A 23440-nucleotide genomic window follows, 5' to 3' on the forward strand; every position below is an offset into this window, starting at 1 on the left:
AAAGGGCTCTTTTCTCTGGTACCGTTTTGAGGTTTGTCAAAATGTCAAACGGGTGGAAAAAGATCAGAAGACAGTTATCAGAAACCTCCATGATAGGTTCCTGATCTTTTCCATGTACCTAGCAAATTCTCTCTAGAACCTAGCCATACAGATATTAAAGCCAACACGGTCAAAAGAAGTATGACACCTAACTAGATATTGATGGTGATCATACAAGAAGCCTTCTTTTTTCATTCAATATATTAATGGGGAGGTCAACCTTTTCTTTCGTCTAGTTCCGAACCTTGTGATACGAAAATCATGTATTTGAAGCAAACAAGGCATATGCATCAGTTGAAATATTCAATTTTCTCACACTTTTAGGTACACTTACACCAAGGCAAACTCATTGTATATCCAAGGCCCAAGCTAGCATCTAACAAACTGATGAAAAGTTGGCCAAAATGCATCAACTATTTTTGGATAAATATCCAACACCACTAATGATTTACTAAACTTTTTATGTTTTGTAGTTTTCCATATGAAGTTTATATAATGTATTATGTATTTACTTTTCTATTACCGTCGTCATTAAAGGATGTAACAAAATATCAAAGAATGACTATTCGATCCCTAAATGTGAAAAAAAATATATATTTATTGGTTGTTAGTTTGGATTTTTTGAATTATACTATTATTTTGGATTGACAAGAAATAACTATAAACTCCAAGTTTCCCAAAACTGATTTAATGTTATTATTTTCTATTGATGGAAGCAAATTATAATGTTCAAAGTTTCTCATAATTGATTTTATGATTATTTTGAATGTATTTTAAATAACTATGCCTATTTCTATTTATTGTTTATTAAAGATTTATTATTTTTGATGAAGTTATGTTATTTAGGATGGCTTATATGAACAAGGGTTCCTAATTTATGTTATAAATGAGCTACAAATTAACCAGGTTACTTATTTTGATGATTTTATATTTTTAAATTAGGTAATTGATAAGTCTATATAGTTAATTTTGTAGCCCTTATTAGTCCCAACTACTTCCTTTTTTTTCCTCATTTTGATAGGATTAAATAATCTTTTTACATTCACGTGTAAAACAATCATCTTATTAATATTCTGTTAAATCCTCTATCGGCATTAATAGAAAAGTGAAAAAGTGATGCACTATATTTTTGATAGATCCTTTCAAAAGAAAAAAATTGAAGTACTTTTTACAAATTAAAAAAACCAAATGGTAGGTAGTTATTTTTTCATTATTTTTTTGTTATAAAGGTCCAACACTCATTTTTTTTTCCCTAAAAAGAAATCAATATCACGTTGAAAATGATTATAGAGAATCTTCCTTTTCTTTTTTCATAAAAAATTGACCTTTTCACATAATTCCTGTATAATTATAGGGACATATACAAAAGTTAGATTTTGAAATAAGTTTAATTATCAGCTAATTGTAGATAAACAAAAAAGTAAAAAAATATGATATTGTTCATGATCATTTAACTTAATCTAAATGGTGTAAAACAAGTCGATATTATTAATTGTTATTGATATTCCCTTTTAGTTAACAAAGATTAGCCCTACCAATTAGCTAACATGATCTATTTAGCAAACATTAAAATAAATAAATAGTTGAAAAGCAGCCACATAAACTTGTTAAACCCAAGTCAACTCCTTGAACAGCTAGGTTGACCATTTAATTAAGGTTATGTTTGGGATTGATGTACTACATCTTTTAAGTTACAGCTTCTATAGAAAAAAGCAATAACGATGAAATAAAAGTTAATATTATATAATAAATAATAATTTTAAAATAATAATTTTGATAAATTAATAAAGATATAATATATTTTTCATCACAGAAATGTAAATTCAAATCAATCTAACTTCAAAGTTACAGTAGTTAGTGTTTACCAAACACTTGAAAGCTGTATCTTAAAAGATACAATTGTCCAACCTCAATTCCAAATAGACCGTGAATATCAACTACAAGTTAGAACATGTCACAATTCTCAGCAAAGCAACCTACTTGCCTGTCACCATAAACCTATCTAAACCACAAAGCACCAAATTAAAAAATTATTTTAAGATCACTAAATTGATCTTCTCAAAAATTTTTAAAAAAAAAAATCACTAAATTGTTATTATAGATCTTATTTTAACATCCACGCTATTGGTTAATAGTTTATTATTTCCCAATAATAATAAATAGTTCTTCCATTTATATCAAATATGTCCCCAATTTGATAATTTCAATCGCAATAACTGAAATACCCTTTAGAGTTAAGTTATATTACATATACTCTTGGAAGTCCAAAATTGCAAGGTTAAGATGATCATTTCAAATTTTTAATGGCGATAATCCTGGACCTGTTGATACGGATAAATAAGTCATCGCTTAAAGAAACATCAGGGACTCATATATAATTTTACCCATTCTTGACAAGAAAATAAAACCCGCCACGCAACTGAATGGTTGTCGTGAAGATTCAACTTTCAGTTTTGTCGTTAAAATGAAATTACAAATATACCCAAACAAAAAGAGAAAGAAAAATCAGACCGAACAATATGTTGAGTAACTTAATCAACTAGAATTGGCAAGGGAGACACGCTGCCACTGTGCTGTCCACGTTCTTTTTGCTCGTCCACATTTTGTTCATAACACTTATTTAGTCAATTTATTTTCTTATAAAAAAAAAATCAATTTTTTGGTCATTTTTCTTAAAACCCAATAAATCTCTCAGCTTCGAGATTCATTTCTAAGACTTGATAGTTACTCTTTCTTCTTCTCTTGTGAGTATCTTCATCTGGGCTCTCTTTAGTTTCAAACAAACATTATTCAATTTGCATGTATTAATGTCTTTTAAGTTTAAACTCTTCTGTTCTCTTAACTAACTTAGTATATATGTTCATTCATGTTTAGATAATTAGAATTAATACTTAAGAGTCATTGACTTGGTGGGTGAATATTCATTGCTCATTTGTTTTCTTCTTTTGTTTCATTATCTTGCTTTCAGTTGAGTTTTTTTTTTTATTTTTTTATTTCATTGAGTGTTCTGGCTTCAGATTTGTCGTGTTAATGGTTTAATTTTCGTGTTTCCCATTATAACTGACATTTGCTCGCTTTAATTCTTAGTATTGTTATTTGGTTTAGCATCAGTCTAATTTCTGTATTGATATCAATCCATAGGTGTTTGTCGATTGAATGGCGGCAATACTGGCTTCACAAGGCTGTTATTGCCACAATATTGATTTGATAAACCAAGGAAGAGATATGGACAATCTTAGTTTCTCGAGTTCCATATCAAGCTTTGAGAGGAAAACATGTAATCCAACTTTGACTAATAAAGCATTTCAGTTTCATGTTGAAGCGCGGCAAACTGAATCTCCCTCAAGAGTTGGGACTAATGGACGATCGGTTAAGATGGTACCTGCTAGTGAGGTGGTGAAAAGGAATAATCCACCCAATGGTAAGGTTAATAAGATGGTCAATGGGACAAAGCAGGTCATTAATGTTGCAGGTTTAGCTAAGAAAAATTCTACTTCGGCCCTCGTTAAGGCACTGAAAGGCAAGGGTTCAAATGAACTTCCACCAGTGGAGGAGCTGAAGGTTCTGCCCTCGGATGAAAGTTTCAGTTGGGCTAATGAGAATTATAATTCCTGGCAAAGGATTATAGATGTTTGGTCATTTGTCCTTTCATTACAAATCCGTATTCTGTTTGACAATGCCAAATGGGCCTATTTGGGAGGCTTCTCAGAAGATAAACAGGTATATGATGCTGCCAGATTGGCTTCAAACTTTGATCAGTCATTATCATTACTGATTTCATATTTGGCCAAGTTTCTCATCATTTCTTGGTCTCTTCGACTTAAATCTTTTTTTTTTTTGGGGGGCTTCTGGCTTTTTTGTTAATAATTATCTTCCATTCAGAAAAACAGAAGACGAAAGACTGCCTCATGGCTAAGGGAGAGTGTGCTGCAGCTTGGTCCAACTTTTATTAAACTTGGGCAGTTATCTTCAACAAGGTCAGATCTTTTTCCACGTGAGTTTGTGGATGAGCTTGCCAAGTTACAGGTACTGCTTTTACTGTCTTTACAATTTAGCATTGAATTTCCCCGACATCATTTGATTTTAGGTGCTGATATCCTGTAATCCATATAACTAGTATTACTTTTTACTTTTCATATAAATTTTATGTTCATATTCAATATAATTCAGGATAGGGTTCCTGCCTTCTCTCCAGAGAAAGCAAGACACTTCATCAAGAATGAACTTGGAGCTCCTATTGAGCAATTTTTCAAAACGTTTGAGGACCGGCCAATTGCTGCAGCTAGTCTTGGTCAGGTGTTTGATTCTTGTTACATTCCTCTTTTTCTTATTGAACATCGTACATTAAAGCTGGTTTGTCCGTTTAACTTCACTTAAGAAGCTTGAATAGTGTTGTCATTGTTAAAATTCTTGACATTTTATTTAAGTTTTACTTGAGGTGATTCCTATTCGCTAATTTGAATTTCAAAGGATACCATCTATAGGTACATCGTGCAATCCTGCATAATGGAGAGAAAGTTGTTGTGAAGGTTCAAAGACCTGGTCTGAAGAGGCTGTTTGACATTGATTTACGTAAGTAATGCACTTGCTCTGTCAATTTGACGGTAGTGATATTGTAGTTTCTTTTAATTGTATTTAATTGCTTTATTTCTCATTTCCCTTATTATGTGATTTCATCAACTGAAACAATGTTTTTAGTTCTTAATTGTACTTGAAGAAGTAAATTTTTATTATCCGTTATTCCTGCTTTTTCCATACAGGAAATTTAAAGCTAATTGCAGAATACTTTCAGAGAAGTGAAACATTTGGTGGTCCAACAAGAGACTGGATTGGTATATATGACGAATGCGCCACGTAAGTATTAAGTATTGTCACTTTTTTGTTAGATATTTTTCTAGGATCATGAAACACTAAGTAGGATCAATGTGTGTAAATAACATGTTGTGTTGAGTTGATTATTTTTTTATTTTGATATAATATATTTATGCATTATTGAGTTGTAATGGATCTGATGAAACTTGATATAATATATTTATGCGTTATTGATCTTTGTTATAATGGATCTGATGAAACATGATGGTTCTAGAATTGTCTCAATGAAGTGTGACACAGTTAACTTGTGCTATGCTTATCTTATTGATTTCAGGATTTTGTATCAAGAAATCGATTACATAAATGAAGGAAAAAATGCTGATAGATTCCGTCGAGATTTTCGGAATATAAAGTGGGTCCGGGTACCTGTATGTTTCTAGCTTCAAGACTACAAATATTAAGTGGCACATAATCAAATAGTTGTGCAAAAATTTTCTCAAAATTCTCATCAATTATGACTATAAACTTATTAATTTTGCAATTTCTAGTGAGCATAGATCTAGTCTTTTAAGTTTAGAGTCTCTTGTGGATTCCTAACTGGAATTTTGTTCCCCTCTGTAGCTGGTGTTTTGGGATTATACTGCTACAAAGGTGTTGACATTGGAGTATGTACCAGGTTTTAGCCTAAACCTCTGTGCGCGCGCATGTGTGTGTATTAATTCAAAATGATAGCAAGAATTTGCATTGTATAGTTCCACATAAATTTTGTGAAACTGAAATTTAATGGATTGAGATTTTTACTTTTGTATCAGGAGTTAAGATCAATGAGTTGAAAGCACTAGATTTGCAGGGTTATAATCGTTCTCAAATTGCATCGCGTGCAATTGAAGCGTACTTGAATCAGGTAATTGATATTAAGTTTTGACAATATGATGAGTTGATGACTATTAAGTACCTCCATTTGTTGTACAACGGTGAAATTGTAATGTTAGTTACCCCGCTTATAATGTAGTCGTTTACAGTATCTTTCTAAAAGTGCAGATACTCAAAACTGGTTTCTTTCATGCTGATCCTCATCCTGGAAATCTTGCTGTCGATTTAGATGAAGCACTCATCTATTATGATTTTGGTATGATGGGGGAGATTAAATCCTTTACCCGTGAAAGATTGCTTGATCTTTTCTATGCAGTTTATGAGAAAGATGCCAAAAAGGTGTACTTTCGATCTATCAACTGCTCCCTTTGATTTTTCTTTTGTGAATTTAGGTTGATAAGAGTTTGGTACCCATCTACTGAAATTGGATGGGTAATTTGTTTATAATGAAAGTAAATCAAATTTTTTTTCTCCTTGCTTGTTAGCCGAAACTGAGCAGCTATTATGCAGGTTATCCAAAGGTTGATTGATCTCGAAGCACTTCAACCCACAGGAGATATGTCATCGGTAGGTCATCATGCCACACCATCCAAGTGTCAACATTTGAAATGGAAATGTGTACTTGCATGGTTATTGAAAAGGAAATGTGTATTCTGTGGTTATTCTGTAGTATCCATCTTACAGTAGTACTAATTGTTCATTCTACTCCTAGGTAAGGAGATCCGTGCAATTTTTCTTGGACAATTTGCTAAGCCAGAGTCCAGATCAGCAGCAGACTTTGGCTGCAATTGGAGAGGTTCTATTAATTTTTTAATTTATGTAGTTTCTGAATACCCTTATGTGGTATCAGTAAGTTAAGGTTATTTGTTTGTTTGTTTGTTTGTTATGCTTTTGTAGGATTTGTTTGCAATAGCTCAAGATCAACCATTTCGGTTTCCATCCACCTTTACTTTCGTTATAAGGGCATTCTCCACACTTGAAGGTCCTCTCACTCTCACATTGCCTTAAAAAATTCACTTCTGAATCACATTAGACCATATATCAAGTTTATGCGATGTAATATTTGAACTTTTTCATTAAACCCAGAAAATTTGATAACCGCAGCTAGTCCATTGCCATTTTACTGCTTTATTCTGAGTATCATTGTCCTGTTACAGGTATCGGCAACATTCTTGACCCAGATTTTTCCTTTGTGAAGGTTGCTGCACCTTATGCACAGGTTAAATTCACTTCCCTTGGAATTTTCATGCACGTTTTGGTAATCATTTCTATGGTTGAAACTTGAATAGCTTGGTATTCATTGTTTCTACTCTGCCTGCAGGAGCTATTGGATTTAAAACAGCAGCAGCAGTCTGGAACACAGCTAGTGGAGCAAATCAGGAAACAAGCTGATGATGTATTGCTTTTTGCATTCTTTCTACTGTTGCCATATTTTTTTTTCCCAACGGATAACACTGAACAAAAATCTTTTTTTAAAAAATAAACAAATAAATACCTGTTATTCTTCTGATAATTATGTTATAAATGAGAAGGCTGAATTTCCATCACTGTTAGTATCAAGAACATTTCCATCTATTTTCAGGCCAGATCTTCGACCATGTCCATGCCATCCAGGGTTCAACGAATAGAAGAGTTTGTGAAACAACTTGAAGCAGGAGATTTGAAACTCCGAGTACGGGTGCTTGAGGTAATCATGTCTTAATAGTTCCAGAACTCACAAACAGAAATGGAGAAAATGGACTGTGATTCAGCATTTGAAATCTCTCTTTGTATATAATTTGACTGCATTGATTTTGAATGGCTATAACTATGTGTACCAGTCTGAAAGAGCAGCTCGAAAAGCAACAATACTGCAAATGGCAACTATGTATACAGTTTGTGGGGGTACCCTGCTGAATCTGGGGGTCACATTCACTGGTCAAGGCAGTCAAATTATTGCAAATGGATCATTCATTGGTGCAGGTGATCCCTCAGATGCTAATATTTCTCAATTGAAACCTAAGTTCATATTCATCAAGGTTCTATTACTGACAGTCTTAAATTTATAAAAATGCAGGAGTTTTCTTTACACTACTTTTAAGATCAATGCAGAGGGTGAAGAAGCTTGACAAATTTGAGAAAATGATATGAATTTAACCCATCACATCGATTTTCTTTGTAAGCGTATAAATCTTGATTCTCATTTTTATACAACACTAGGAATCTCTGTAAGCTGGAGGGTCTATTCTTTGTATTAGTATACGCAACATGGATGGAAATAAATTGATCTCTGTTGGTAAATTGGGAGCTGTATACATTGTACAATGTAACTGCTTTGTTAAAGAAAATTAAAAGAAATATAAATACAATCAGCTTGGTTACTTCAAAACAGTGTTCTTTTTCATAGAAACATGCGTTTCTTTCTTTCATTCATACAAACACTTTGATTGAATTACATACATACTCAACAGAATAAATGAATCATCAGCTTTCAGGGCATTGTAAAGAGTAATATGTCAAGTAGCAGGAAAAAAAACCCCCAAACGATTAGACACCTCTTCAACTTACTCACAGGCTAATAATTTGCATAGCACTTGCGGGATTGAAGCACCTCATTAAAGGCATAAGATGTGCAGATAAGCTCAGGCAAGAATCAAAATTACAGGAAGAGTATCCTCTTTCAGTGCAATAACCTGTGTATAACCACTGAATCGGAACCGGTCACCTGCAATGAAATAAGTTTCTAGTAAATAAATTAATCAGGGCAATAATAGCAATGCATGGAATACATAATCGAAAAGTAGATAATTTATATTTACCTCAACAGGTGACTGAACAAGCAATTCAGTCTGAAGCATCAACCTCTTAAGACTTTTTAAAACAACAGAAAATAGCCAGTAGCCATTTTAGTAGGGAGCTAGGCAGCTAGCACGCTGATTCCTGTGCAGAGTCTGCTCAGGACTCCAAAGAGTCAACTCAAGGACGAAACTGAGCAATAATGATTCACCAATATTTGTCAACTTTCTAAGCTGTTTGCTTCATAAGATCCTTGGACTCATCAAGATCTACACCACTATTCTCTCCTTTAACAATGTCAGCCAAGCTAATGGAGTTTGAAACCCATCCAAACGATGCCATACACTCCAGAACCTTTGCAGCATAGTCCATAACGCCTTCTCTGAGAAAATCATTAGCTACAGTCCTACATGAGGCAAAACCAAGCCTAAAGCCACTCTCTCCCATTTCATTAAGCAACCTCAACGCTTCAGAATATTCCTCTCTTTTGCATAAAGCTTTTATGATGGCTTTATATGCTTCTGCACTAATTGGCATACGCTTATCAAAAATCAAATCCTTCAACTTCAAAGCTTCCATCACGTTACCTTCTTTACAATGAGCATCAATCATAACATAATAGGTGAAATTATCAGGCTCAATTCCCTTTCCTAACATTTCTTCAAACACAACAAAAACCTCAGATCTATTCCCCATTCTATTGTAACCATTTAAAAGTGATCTGTAAGTGATTGTTGCCGGCTTCAGATTCCTTTGCTGCATCTCTAAGAAGAGTTGTTTTGCTTTCTCCATGTTTTGCACCTTGCAATACTGATTGATAAGTGTAGTGTAGGTGTCATGATTGGGATTAACCTGCTCTTCTAGCATTGCATCCAACAATTGGTGTGCTTCTTGAAGCTTGTTACTTATGCACAAAAACTCAATTAAAGTGTTGAAGGAAAGGGTAGAAGCCAAGCCCTTCTCCAGCATATCTCGAAACAGCTCCAGAGCTTGTTCCAACTTTTCTTCCTTGCAGCATCCAGAGAGAAGGGCATTGTAGACTGAACCATCGAGAGGAACACCCCTCTTTGTCATCTCATCAAATAACTGAAATGGCTCAGTCAAATCTCCAGCTTTGCAGAAGCCATCTATTAATACATTGTAAGTAAGGGTGTTCGGTTCAACTCCTTTTTCACACATCTCCTCATACAGTTGAAAAGCCTTATCTACATCACATATTTTGCAAAAGCTGGTGATAAGGGAATTGTAAGTGTCAACATCAGGCACCAACCCCTTCTCTAGGAGTTCTAAGAAGATTCCAAGAGCTTCTCTTAGTTCTAATTTCTTCGAAAGGCCATTGATGAGCACGCTGTAAGTTTGAACTTCTGGAAGAATACCCCGGGCAAGCATGCATCTAAATTTGGAGATAGCTTCTGCTATGTTTCCCTCTTTGCAGTACCCATCAACAATGGATGTGTAAATTACATCATTAGGCACTAGACCAGAATTTAGCATCTCATTGAAAAACCTGCCTGCTGTCTGCATCTCCCCTGCCATACAGTATCCAAGGATAAAAGCTCTGAACGAATGAATATTAGGCTTCAATCCTCTCCTTAACATCTCGACCAAATAGATCCTTGCTTCATCCATCCTCTTGGCTTTGCAAAGACCAATTATTAGAGAATTGAAGCAGGACACATCTGGTGTTATTCCTTCTCTTCTCATCCTCTCAACCAACTTTCCTGCTTCTTGAAGTTTATTTTTCTTGAAGTAAGTCGAAACAAGATTTGTGTAGATAATGGCATTTGGTTTCAATCCCCTCGTAATCATTTCTCCCAAAATAGCATTGATTTGCCGTAGATCTCCACAATGGCAGAGTCCATCAATAATCACACCGTAAGTAAATACAGAGGGGACCAAGTTCTTTTTCTTCATCTCATCAAGCAACTCAAAAGCACTAACCATTTTCCGCATCCTGCAGTAACCCTGTATTAACGAAGTATAAGTTCTTGAATTAGGTTCAATACCCATTCTAATTATCTCATTTAACACTTCCCTTGCTTTTTCCATTTTACCACTCTTACAAAACCCTTTAAGCAGTGTGTTATAAATGACCAAGTCAATCTGATTACCAGAAGCAACCAACTCATCCTTTACTCTGAAAGCTTCTTCCACATCACCTTGCTTCACAAATCCATCAATCAGTGCATAGTATGCAACAGTATCAAGTTTCAGACCCTTTCCAATCAACTCCGATAAAACCAATCTCACATCTCCCAACCTTTTTGCTGCAGAAAACCCATAAATAAGATTCACATAAGTATAACTATCAGGAACCAACCCCTTCTCAACCATCGAATTCTTCAACTCAACTGCTTCATCTACAAATCCCACTCTACACAAGCCACCAATAACCACATTATAAGTAGCAACATTTGGACGACACCCTTTCTCCCCCATTTCCGAAAACACTCTCTTTCCTTCCTCAGCATTCCTCACCTTAAAGTAAGCATCTATCACAGTAGTATAACTATAAACATCAAATTCAAAACCCCCTGCATTCATTTTATTCATTTTCGCCCAAACCTTCCAAAACAACTCCATTTTCTTACCCTTCAACAAATCCCTCAACAATGCATTACAACTGAACAAGCTGGGCACAAATTCACATCCCGTGTCACACGAAAACAAATCAACAGCTTCATCCAACAACCCAATCTTACTATACCCATCAATCAACATATTAAAAACCAAACCTTTGCACGCAAACTCATCAGATTCTCTAAAGCAGCCATCAACGGCACTCAAAATCTCAAAACCCGAATTATTTCCATCACTTATCATTCGTTTAACAATAGCACTAGCGGGCCCGTACATTTTACAATTGCATAAAACAACAAAAAGCAAAGACAAGACTTTTAAGTCGTTTTGGCAGGTACCCATTTGGCGTTCGGACCAGTGGAAGAAGCTGAGCAAGCGGGTCAAATTGTGGGCCCGGTTTAGATGGATAACGGATCGGATCACATCTGGGTTTAGCTTCTTGGGTACGTTTGAGGATGTCAAAAGTCGCTGCCAGTCGTTTTGCGTAAGGATGCTAGTGATTTGTCGTACTGTGGCTTCTTGTTCGGTGAGCTGCGTTTGTGAGGAGAAGCGGCGCGTGGGCATGGGTCTGGTTCTGGCATTGAGCACGTGTGAGGACGCACGTGTGAGCGCCCGCATGGCTCAGAGGAGGAAGACGAATGTTAGTGAGCGCTGCTTTAATCAAGGTTCAAGGACGATATACCAATTTTTTTTCTTTTTTCTTTTTTTCTTTTTTCAATTACTTTTAGAAACCCTGATTACAACTTATTTACCCAGGTCTTTTTTAATTTATTCATTTCATTTTCATATAAATTTTATGACAGTTCCACGAGGCAGATAAGTGGTTCTCATGTAATTTTATTTAACTGATTATGTAAACTTAAATTTTTAGGGAATTAAGAGACTAAAAATTATATTTAGATTTTCTCGCTCTGTAAATATGTAAATTCGAATTTTGGAAGAATTAGGGGATTAAAAATTGAATTTGAGCTTTTTTTACTATCATATTCTTAAAATTTTAAGGTAAAAGTTCAAAGTCTCAATGTATATTTACACTATGTTATCCTCCTGGTTACATAATTAAATGAAATAGATATATTCTTAATATATCTATTTGATCTATGGTAATTTCAATAATTTGATATACATATTAGGAAGCCATGCAACCACCTAAAGTTATTTCCTCTCATTTTTAGAGAGTATGTTACTATTATATCTATTTTTGAAAAAAAAAATGAGTTGTGAAAAAGAGAGATGGTAGTATGTTGTGCTCAACCGGCTTAGTAAAGCTCGAGCCCCACCCCCTAGCATGTATTTTTTCGGATCATGTCCAAAAACCCAAATTTTACATTGTACATACATATATACCTATTTTTAATTATGATTTACAAATTCATGGTTTATAAAAATTTATTTTTTGTTAGATTAGGCTTTAAAAGTTGGGCTTAAACGAAACTAAAACTTTAAATATTAATTACGAGTGTGTTAAATATATGTTAAGTATTTCTAAAATTTTCAAGCTAGTCTCAACTTTTTAGGTGAGGCATGCGCCCGACCTTAATGTTTAGGAGTCGTGCATCTGAACCACTTAGGTTGAGATTTAGTTAAATTTTTCTACATTCCTAATAAAAGATCTTATAAGACTCGAACAGATAAGTGTTACATTCAGTAACAACTATCATTGGATAGCCTAATAACAATAAAAAATTATTATAATTATATAGTATAAGTTATAATTTTCATGAGTGTTTGCTACAAACTTGCCCGCTAAGTGTTTGATAAAAGGTCCCACAGACTAAAATCAATGGCGAACATTTCTATCTCTTCCCTTTCTCCTTCCCCTACTTCTACCTCCAAATCCTTTGCTCAGGTTGTTGGTACAAGTTCAACTCCACCTGTTTCCATGCCTTAATTGCTAAAACTTCTTAAGTAGTGTGACTTGACTTGTATCAAAATCACATAATCCATTTACCAACATCGATTGTAGAAGTGTCGCACTAATTTAATTGGTCAATTACTACTACGTTTAGGATCTACACCTCTTAAAACTCATGAGCTTCGTAACTTGCTTCAAGTTGTGTGGAAGCCTGAAGCTATTTGAACTTTGGTCCCTTTGACTCGTGGCTACTTTGATGTACATTTTTCCAGTAAAGTAGGCTTGCGAATGGCTTAAAGTGGTGGTACTTGTTTCATGAGTGTTTTCATCTTTATCAATGGAAAAAGGACTTTGATCTCTACGACCGTACATTACACACACATGCTCAAGTTTGGGTGTGTTTATATGATTTGAGTCAAGAATATTGGGAATCAAGATTCTATTGGAAAATTGCATATGGTATAGGGGCTCTGTTGCAACTTGATAAATAAACCAAGGAAGGAATTTTTGGACATTTTGCCCGAGTTCTGGTTGATATGGACGTCTCAGAAAACCCGCCATCACGAATATTGGTTGAACGCGAAGAGTATTCATTTGAGATAATCGTATATTACAAAAACCTTCCCTCTTAGTGTCTTGTTTGTGGTTTTCTTGGTCATAATGCCTCTAATTGTTGCCGAAACTGTGAAACAGCCGCTGCCACCCACGAGCCTAGTAAGAACCCTTCAAACGTGTTTATCGACCAGTTCCAAATACAGAGGTCGTGCAAAACCAATCTTCAGATGAGGTTATTGAGAAAGCTCTTGGTTGCAACAAGGCTTCCTCACTACAATCTTCTACAAATCTTGCAATTGTGGTTCATAAAGCACCCTTACTTATGGACACTACACTTAGACAATTTGAAATTGATTTACTTACCTTAGAAACCTATCGCCCTGATGATGATGACTTTTCACAGGATGACCAATGATGTTTCAGTGTAAAACCACTAGATGACTAACCCCTTATCTATGATTCATTTTACAAATCAGCTTGGGCCATTTATTAAGCAGCTTATTACTACCGACCAAATGACCATGACCATGTCTTTTACTAAAAATACATCACCAATTGATGAGGATGGTTTCTAAACAATACATAAGCATAAAAGATATAAAGTGTGTGCTCGCTCTCTTCTGTCTAAGCCGTACTTCGCAAAAGGGAGTTATCAGAATATGGCAAAATGAAGATCTTATATTGGAATGTGAGGGGTGTAGCCAACCTTAGCATTCAGTCAGAATTGGCTAATTTATGCTTTACTTATAATCTTGATTATCTTTGCATTTCTGAGCCTATGGTTTCTTTGTTTTTTATTCCTTCTACCTTTTAGAATTTTATTCAAATGAAATTTGTATGCTCTAATGACAGAGGTGAGTTATATGTGGGTTTTTAGTGTTGCTCATTTACCTTTAAGTAGTCCACTGTTCAAAATAATTAATATCGATACAAGTTTGTCTTGATAATTCACCCTGTGCTCTATCTGTTATGTATGTTGCCATAAATTACATTGACAGACGGGTTTTATGGGATGCTCTTATTTCCTTTACTGCTTCTTATGACCAACCTTGGATGGTTATTGGAGACTTTAATGTGATTATGGGGACTCACGAAAAGGCTGGTGGTAATTCTCCTCCCACTATTTCTTGCTTAGATTTTTCTAATATGATTGATGCATGTTGTCTAACCCATCTCTCAATTGAAGGAATCTCTTTACTTGGTGTAATAGTTCAAACACGGGTCAGATTGAAGAAAGATTAGATAGGGCACTATGCAACCTTGCTTTCTATTATGCTTGGCCAAATAATAAAAGCCTTATTTTGCCTCGCTCATGCTCATATCAGAGTGCTTTGCTTGTTTATGTTTTCCTATTAATAGCCTAGAGAAGGTTAGAGTTATATGGCTAGCTGATGGTGATCAAGGCACAAAGTTTTTCCATACTTATTGTAGAACGAAGGTGGCCCACTCTTCCATTAATAGTTTACACATTGATGGTGTTGTAAACTCTAATCATGTGGAGATCTCTAACAATCTAGTTTCCTATTATGCCAAGCTTTATTCGACAGCTTTTAATTTGGATGATCCAACAATAGTTTGTTCAGTGTGAAATGCAAGTTATGCAACCCAAGAGGGGGGTGAATTGGGATTTTAAAATTATACAATACAATTCGCACAACAATTTAATCTATTGCCTTTATCAAATCAAAAACAACAAATTCAATTAAGAACAATATTAAAAGAGTAAGGAAAGAGAAAACAAACACAAGGATTTTTACGTGGTTCGGCTATTCCCGCTTACGTCCACGCCTCCAAGCACACCCGGCTTGAGGATTTCACTATCCAAGCCTCTCAATGCTTCAAATGTTTACAATTGACTTCTAAAGTGTTAATGACCTTTACAACAAGAGATTATCTCCTCAATCTCTTCACCCCAAGTGTTTCTCACACTTGTACACTCATAATTTGATGAGAAATGAAAATCACAACAATGAAACTCTCTTTAAGAGTAGATAACAAATTATATCTCAATGATGATTTACAAAATGGAAGCTCAATAAATGTTATATGATCTTATTTTTCCTTATATTAATCCTTAAAATGAAGTTGGAGTTGAGTTTTTATAGTTAAAGCCTGAAAACTAGCCGTTATAGACAAATTCTCGCGCCCAAGCAGTTAGCCGCTTGATTTATCCGGCTAGCCGCTCATGAACAGTGATATTACCATTATTTTTCATTTTTGCTACAGTAACACTGTTCACTAAAATTACACTTAGGTCCAAATCTTTCAATAATTATACTATGGCCCAAGACGTCATACAACTTTACAAATAGGTCAAATTTCAGAATTTCTAAATAATAATTGTCTTCCCAAAACTTTCTAAAATTATGATATGGCCCCAAAAATATTATTCTTTCACAAAAAGATCATTTTCAACATAATACCCATATTTTTCAAAGTTCTCAAAATCTTTCACTTTAGTCTAAAATATTCATAAATTATAGTAGGGCCCAAAACATTTCAAATATTTATAAAAACGTCCAACTTCGAAATTTAATAATAATACTTATTAAAATCAAAGATTTCAAAACTTAGCATTTAACTCCAAATTACTCAAATCCACAAAATACTTTACTTTATAAAAATAAAACCTTTTAGTTTATGAAAAGTATTTAATTAAATTAATTTCTTGAGCTTCTCAAATACTAAATCATGCATCAATTAAATCATACCGGCTTTACAAGAATTTATCGCACTAATTTGTCCGTTGAGCTCTAAAGTTTATTCTTGATTTCGCCGTTGTCCGTTGAGTGTCTTGAGCTTGATTTCACTTGATTCACTTGCATAAATATTACCCTTAAAAAACTAGCGAAAATGTGAAATACAATATCTATTAAATCACTTAATAGTATTACTATCCCTCCAAGCTTGCAATTGTGTATGAATCAAACATAATTGGCACAAAAAAGTATTGGATGTCACATATAAAGAACCCGAAAATGTCAAAGTGGCATCATGAAAAACCTTCAAGAATTTAATGAAATAACGAGCATATTCCCAATCAATTGACGAAGGACACGTTTTTTGCTCGCTCAAACAAAACTCACGAATGTATTGTGCATCATGAAGCTCTAACCGATCAAATACTTTTTCATACTTTTCAGCAGCCTCTAACATGAAAAAAGTGGAATTCCATCTAGTTACGACATCTAGACACAACAACTTATTTGAAGAAATTTTCTCTTGCTCTGCATATGCCTTAAACTTTTGTGTCCTAGAAGGTGAAGATCTAACAAATCTTATAACATTACGAATTTTAGAAATCGACTGATGATACTCTTTTAACCCCTCTACAACAATGAGATTAATATATGTGCACTACACCTCAAATGCATATTTTGACCCCCTAAGATTGCACCATTCCAATTGTTCACAACTTTTGACAAATAAAAAACAACACCATCATTAGAAGAAGCATTATCAACCGTTACTGTAAAAACTCTCTCAATACCCCAATCTAATAGGCATGTTTCAATTTGCCTACCAATTGTTTCACCTTTATGGTCAGCAACTTGACAAAAATTCAATATTTTTTTGTGCAATGTCCAATTATCATCAATAAAGTGAGTTGTAAGACACATATAACAAAGATTTTGAGCTGAAGTCCATGTGTCTGTAGTGAGGCAAACTCTTTGATGATTACTAACAAAAAAATCAGTCAAATCTTTCTTTGTTTTTTTGTAAAGTTGCAAAATATCACGAGCAATAGTAGTGCGAGATGGTACTTTAAATCTATTTTCAAAAACTCCCAACATTTCCTTAAACCCTTCACCCTCTACAACTTTAAATGACATCTCATCTTTTATAATAAACTTAGCAATTGCTTCCCTACAAGCCTCAACACTATAGGTCGTTGATACAAGACTACATGGCTCTCCAATTTTCACTGGTTGGTAAGACAAAGTTTTTTGTTTTTTGTCTACTCGAGCTCGACCATGATATTTTAGACATCTCTCTCTTATATGACCCAATAGATTAGATGTTCCTTTATTAAAACCACATTTATATTCTTTTCCACAATATCGACATTTGAATCTAGGATGCAGTGAATTAGAACTTAATTGGATAAAATGCTCCCAAGCTTCTGAAGTAGTGGATTTATTGGGCGTACCTTCAGCATTACTGGATGATTTAGAACTTGGGGGAGCTGAATCTACAGCTACGCGTTTTCCTTTATCAAGTTGAGAAGTCATCTACATCACCAATATGAAAAATCATTAAAATTAATTACGAAAAATGACAGGAACAAATTAAGCTTAAAAGAGTTCAGTTACGAAAAGTAAAAGAAGCCAATTCAAAAAGAAAAATCATGAAATTCATGTGTTACATCCGAAAAGGCAATATGATTGCTAGATCCACAGAAGCAACATGATTCAACCACCCCCCATAACAACTCTTTAATCTTCATTTTTTAAAAAAATAGCCCATCAAACAAGAAATTAATAGATTCAGCCACATGATTTCAACTGTACACTCAACCAGCTACAATCTGAATTAATTTGCTCCTTGTGGTTGCATAATCAGGATTTTGAGTGTTCCAATATATCTATATATTTGGCTACACTGACCAATAATTTAGACTAATCAAAATGCCTTTAATATTTCACAACGGCCAGGTACTGTGCAATTTCTCTCAGTTTTACCACAGAACAAAAAGCAAAAGCAACAGAATTAAGACATGCAATCAACAAATAATTCTCTCCCTCGATCCCCAACAACCTTATTATTAACAAAAGGATATCAAAATCATTATCCCAAGTCACCATTGACAAAAAAGAAGATACATAATAATAATTAAAAAAAATCAGAACAAATGTTATCGAAGATAAAATCAAAATAATAAATCAGGAGAAGGTTTACGAGTACTGTACCTAGAGAAGGAGATAGAAACACCATGGTAAGGTTTAATAGTACTCGTCGGAATCGTGCGTGTGACTGTGACGGCAGGGCTGCAGGAAGCTTAGGGTTTTTTTTTTTCGTTTGCAGATTGTTGGTCGTGACCACTGATTTGCGGTATAGTGCTAGTTTACTTTTGGGCTTTTGGCGTTATCTAGTTTACTTTTGGCTTTATGTTATTGTTACTTTTTTTTTTTTTACAAAAGCTTTATGTTACTTTACTTTTACTTTTGGATGACTTTACTTCAATAGTTTTTGACCGCCGATTTGATCATTTTTTATTTTATATTTTTATTAGATAATAGCTAAATTATATTATGGTACTTATGTACTTATGTAATGTCATATTTATAATATTTTTAAAAATAAATAAATAAATAAATATTTTTTTTTACGGATTCACGGATTTTTACGGATTCACAGAAGTAAATCCATATCCAATCCACCGACTATGGATTTTTAAAATTTCAATCCAATCTAATCCATCAATCCACGGATCGGATTTATAAGGATCGAATTTTTACGAATTAGACGGATTGAACGAATCGGATCGAATTCTGAACACCCTTACTTAATACATATGTTTGTTATCATCAAAATTACATTACGTGTAGCCCTTTAGGCTAACACAATGATCTTTCATCTAGTCTTTGAGGTTGATAATGTTCTTTTAACTGCGGTGCCTTCTGCATTGGAAATCAAAGATACTGTCTTTGCCATAGACCCGAATAATACTCATGGCCCAGATGGTTTTTCAAGTCTTTTTTATCAACATTGTTGGCATATTGTTAGTCCTAATGTTGTCCATTTTGTCTAGCATTTTTTCACCACTAGTGAGTTACCTCATAATTTTGACTCTAATTTTATTGTGTTAATTCCTAAAGAGGATGGTGCCATTGAGGTTTCTAAGTTTCGACTAATAACTCTTTCGAACTTCCTCTTCAAAATCATTCCGAAGATTCTAATAGATAGGTTGGGTACATTTATTACAAAAATTATTTCTCCTCGCAGACTGGCTTTGTAAAAGGGCGTTGTATCTCTGAATCTATAGGTTTGGTTTCCGAGGCATACAATCTTCTTGATCGATGGATTCAAGGTGGTAATATGAGGTTGAAATTAGATATCACAAAGGCCTTTGATACAATTGAGTGAGATTTTCTTTTTCGGGTTTTAAAGAATTTTGGTTTTTCATCTCAATTTATTTCCCGAGTTTCTATTTTGTTGCACTTTACTTGCATTTCCATTTATGTTAATGGCACTCCGAGGGGTTTTTTAGCTGTAACAGAGGAGTGAGGCATGGTGATCATTTGTCTCTACTACTCTTTTGCTTGGCAGAGGAGGCTTTTAGCAGAGGCATTCTTAACTTATGAGAACAAGGGTTAATCTATGGTATCTCTTCTCCAAAACTCAATTTTTCTCCAAGTCATGCACTGTATGCGAACGACATTTTTATTTTTGTTCGTGGTGATTATAATTCCCTCTTTAGCTTGATAGGGCTTTTAGAATCTTATAGTCGCGCTTCTAGTCAAGTGATTAACAAGGCTAAATCATGGTTCTTTATTAGATCATATATGAGTCACATGATCAATTTTTTAAAGTCTTTTTTGGGGTTTCAAGAGGGTCCAACTACTTTTACTTACTTGAGAGTTTCGATATTTCACGAAATCTTTAGGAAGTAACACTTGCAGGTTATTACTGATGGAGTTCGAGAAAAGCCAGAAAGCTGGTGATAACTCTATGAAATGAGAATTATTATGACACTTTTAGACTTGAATCAGTAATACTTAGAGAGTAAATGACATATTTTTATTGCATTTTAATTATATTTTGCATAAACATCAATTTTAGTTTATTTTAATAATTTTTTTTTATTTAGAATAATTTGTGTGCTTAGATTATATGTATAATTGTAAGTGACCGGAAGCTCAAATTTTAAGAAATGAATGCTAATGCAATAGGCTTGCAAAAATAAGGAAAGAACTTGATTACAGAAGAATTGAAATAAGTCTAGAACAATGCAGATGTTGTAGCCGTTCATGCAGTACCATTGCTGTAGCAACTTTGGAGTATTGACAGAGAAGATACTTAGAAGATTGTGATATGGAGTTTCCAAATCTGGAAGATACGTGCCCTAGACTTCCGGTTGCCCTAATTTTAAGCTATAAAAGGAGCACACAGGCAAAGGAAAGAGGGAGTCATCAACTAAAGAGAAAAACTGAAAAGAAAAAACAAGAAAACAAAATTCAAGAGAGAGATTGAAGGTTGTCATAGAGGAGAAATCACAGAGATCAATTAGAAAATTAGCCATTTTTTTATTTTCTTGTTTTTATCTCAGTATGGGGATGTATTTGATGGTTAAAACTCATTTATTTATTTTTTTTTCGCAAATCATGAACTAAATTTGATTGTGGTTGAGTGATAAATGAACTTAATGGATGTTTGAATGACATAAGTGTGTTGCTCAGTATTTGCTACAATATTTTATCTTAATTGTATTTATTTTAATTCTCTATTTTGGCTGACCACCTATTTAGGGATATTAACTAAGAAAGAGCCTTAAAAAAGTCACCTAAATTGAGTCAATTTCAATTTAAATAGGGTCATGCTTTATCTAAAATTAATGATGAACATAGGAATTCACTTGTAGGGTAAATATAACCTAGATCGTTTATTGTTATATTTAATGTTGACGTAACAATTGGTCACTGTTATGTTGCATTAGATATAAGATATCCAACAGACAACAATTGAGGATACATGAGGGATTTACCCAGTGTTGTAGCAGATGATATAGCAACGATACTAGAATTGAAATAATAGTCAATACCATTAAGTGAGTTTATTCATTCAACTACTCCATTTCCATTTGTTTTATCCTTGTGTTTGACGTGAGAATTTTCTTTATTTTATTTTATTTATTGCATTTTTACTTTAATTTGTCTATTAGTTTCATTAGTTACTTTATTTTCATTTAAAACAAAACTGCATTGTTAAAGACCGCTGAAGCAAATCTAAAAACATCAATCCCTGTAGAGACGATATGAATACTCATCAGTATATTACTTATTGTATACACTTATATATCGACACTAATAGATTTAAAGATTGCACACACCAGCTGGATGGGAAAGTTACTTTCTACGGCTGGCTGCTTTTAACTTGTGTAGTTTGTTATCCAAGCCATGTTATTACATAGCTTTATGATCTACCAATGACCATGCTCTCTTTTGAAGCAAATGAGTGGTTGGATCCGTAATTTCACTTGGACTTGCTCCTGTGATACTCGAAAAAAGATTTTTATCTCTTGGCATCAGGTTTGTGCTCCAAAGGAATTTGATGGTTTAGGTATTCGTGACCTGTCCTTGCTTAATCGTGCCGTTTCCTTAAGACTTCTTGGCCTATTTTGACATCTTCTTGTATTTGGTGTCAGTTTTTAAAAGGTTGGTATCAACTCTCTTTATACAATTAGTCTCGAACTTATTCCAATTCTTCCATTTGGCGGTGTTTGAAGAGTTAAATTCCTACTTTAGTTGCTAGTTACCGTTAGGTTGTGGGAGATGGAAAAAGATTAACCTGTGGCGTGATAGATGGCTATCAGATCCCATTGATTCTTTATTGAATATTAATTATTTAAGCATGAACCTTAATTCTTTTGTGAGTGCCTTGACTGGTGATAGTGCTTGGTATATTCTAGATCATTTTCAACCTTTGTTCCCTCAACTGGTTTTAAATATAAAAAATATAATGTTGCCCCTATTTGATACTGAAGATAAGATGGTGTGGTGCCACTCAGTAGATGGTGATCTTACTTTGTCATAAGCTTATCATTTTTTACTTGGCAACTGTGAAGTCTGCCCTTGGAACAAATGTTTGTGGTCACCTTTTATTCCTCCAAAAAAACTCTATGTTTGCCTGGAGGTTGTTTTATAATAGACTTTCAATAGATGATCAGCTACGTTTATGTGAATTATGTGTCATCTCAGCGTGCCCCTTTTGCTTGCAAACTGATGAAATAGCTGCCCACTTATTTTTCTTATGCGGGCTCTCTCAACAACTTTGGGGTTGGCTTCCTTCTTTATTTATAGTCACCTTTCCTATGAATAGAGACCTTGTGAGTTTTCGAAAGCTAATTCTTGATGATAGATTTTCTCATCACACAGCCTCCCTTTAGTGCATGGCTTACTTCATCCTGATTTATTATTTGTGGAAACCTTAAAACTTATTATGCTTTGAAAATCGTGTGCTCTCCTTATCTCAACTAAAGGCCATTATTGCTTCTCACATTATTTTATTGAACTTTTATTGTCCAGGACACACAGGCACTCAGGTTTCAATTTATGACATATTGGGCATAAAGAAGCCCTTATGGCATCCTCCAAAGGTAGTTTCAGTTTTCTGGCATCCTCTTTTAATTTATTGGGTTAAAATTAATACATATAGCCTTGCTAGATGAAATTCAGGAAAGACAGCTTGCGGTTTTCATGGGATTTAATGGTGCCTTTAAAGGATGCTTTGCAGTGCCTTTAGGTATTAATTCATCATTTTATGCTGAAATATTTGGTGTTATTATGGCTATTGAAGAAGCAACTAATAAATGGCGGCAATATGTTTGGTTAGAGAGCGACTCTACTGCTGCGCTGTCTTGTCTTCATAATCCTAAATTTGCTCCTCCATGGTGCATCCGTAATAGATGGATTAATTGTTATAGCTTGATTAAAAATATGATTTTCAAATGCTCCTTTATTTTTTGAGAATGAAGTTAGGTAGCAGATTGCTTGTCTAACTTGGGTTTATCTTATTCCGCGTATACTTGGTGGGATTATCCACCAATGACTATTAGGAAAAAAGTTATTTGAGGATACTTAGGGCTATCCCAATTATCTTTTCATAACTTAACCTTTCGTTCATGAGGATCCTATATCTCTTCTCCCTTTTTTTTAATTATATTTTCAGATTTATATAAAAAAAAAAATAGTTATACTTACTGACATCTACATTAAGAGGTTAAAAAACAAA

The 23440-nt window shown here is 34.1% G+C and overlaps 2 protein-coding genes across 3 annotated transcripts; one reads left to right on the forward strand and one right to left on the reverse strand.

Moving 5' to 3' along the window:
- The first annotated feature begins 2614 nt into the window (after positions 1-2614).
- Positions 2615-8092, forward strand: LOC102612324 (protein ACTIVITY OF BC1 COMPLEX KINASE 7, chloroplastic-like). Of its 2 annotated transcripts, XM_006469374.4 has the most exons (18): positions 2615-2783; positions 3181-3759; positions 3922-4065; positions 4210-4335; positions 4524-4611; positions 4800-4893; positions 5186-5279; positions 5473-5527; positions 5664-5755; positions 5893-6063; positions 6235-6291; positions 6437-6520; positions 6622-6706; positions 6882-6943; positions 7046-7120; positions 7307-7411; positions 7545-7686; positions 7781-8092. In XM_006469374.4, the coding sequence occupies exons 2-18, from the start codon at positions 3196-3198 to the stop codon at positions 7852-7854; spliced, it is 2112 nt and encodes a 703-aa protein (XP_006469437.1). In that variant the 5' UTR covers positions 2615-2783; positions 3181-3195; the 3' UTR covers positions 7855-8092. The 2 variants fall into 2 exon arrangements, with proteins under 2 accessions (XP_006469437.1, XP_006469439.1); XM_006469376.4 differs by lacking the exon at positions 6437-6520.
- Positions 8082-11831, reverse strand: LOC102613026 (pentatricopeptide repeat-containing protein At5g61990, mitochondrial-like). The gene is made up of 2 exons (XM_006469377.4): positions 8523-11831; positions 8082-8428 (listed from the first exon to the last, which is right to left on the reverse strand). The coding sequence occupies exon 1, from the start codon at positions 11695-11697 to the stop codon at positions 8728-8730; it is 2970 nt and encodes a 989-aa protein (XP_006469440.1). The 5' UTR covers positions 11698-11831; the 3' UTR covers positions 8082-8428; positions 8523-8727.
- Positions 11832-23440: the final 11609 nt, after the last annotated feature.

Source organism: Citrus sinensis, chromosome 2, assembly GCF_022201045.2.
Source record: "Citrus sinensis cultivar Valencia sweet orange chromosome 2, DVS_A1.0, whole genome shotgun sequence".
In the NCBI taxonomy this organism is placed as follows: domain Eukaryota; kingdom Viridiplantae; phylum Streptophyta; class Magnoliopsida; order Sapindales; family Rutaceae; genus Citrus; species Citrus sinensis.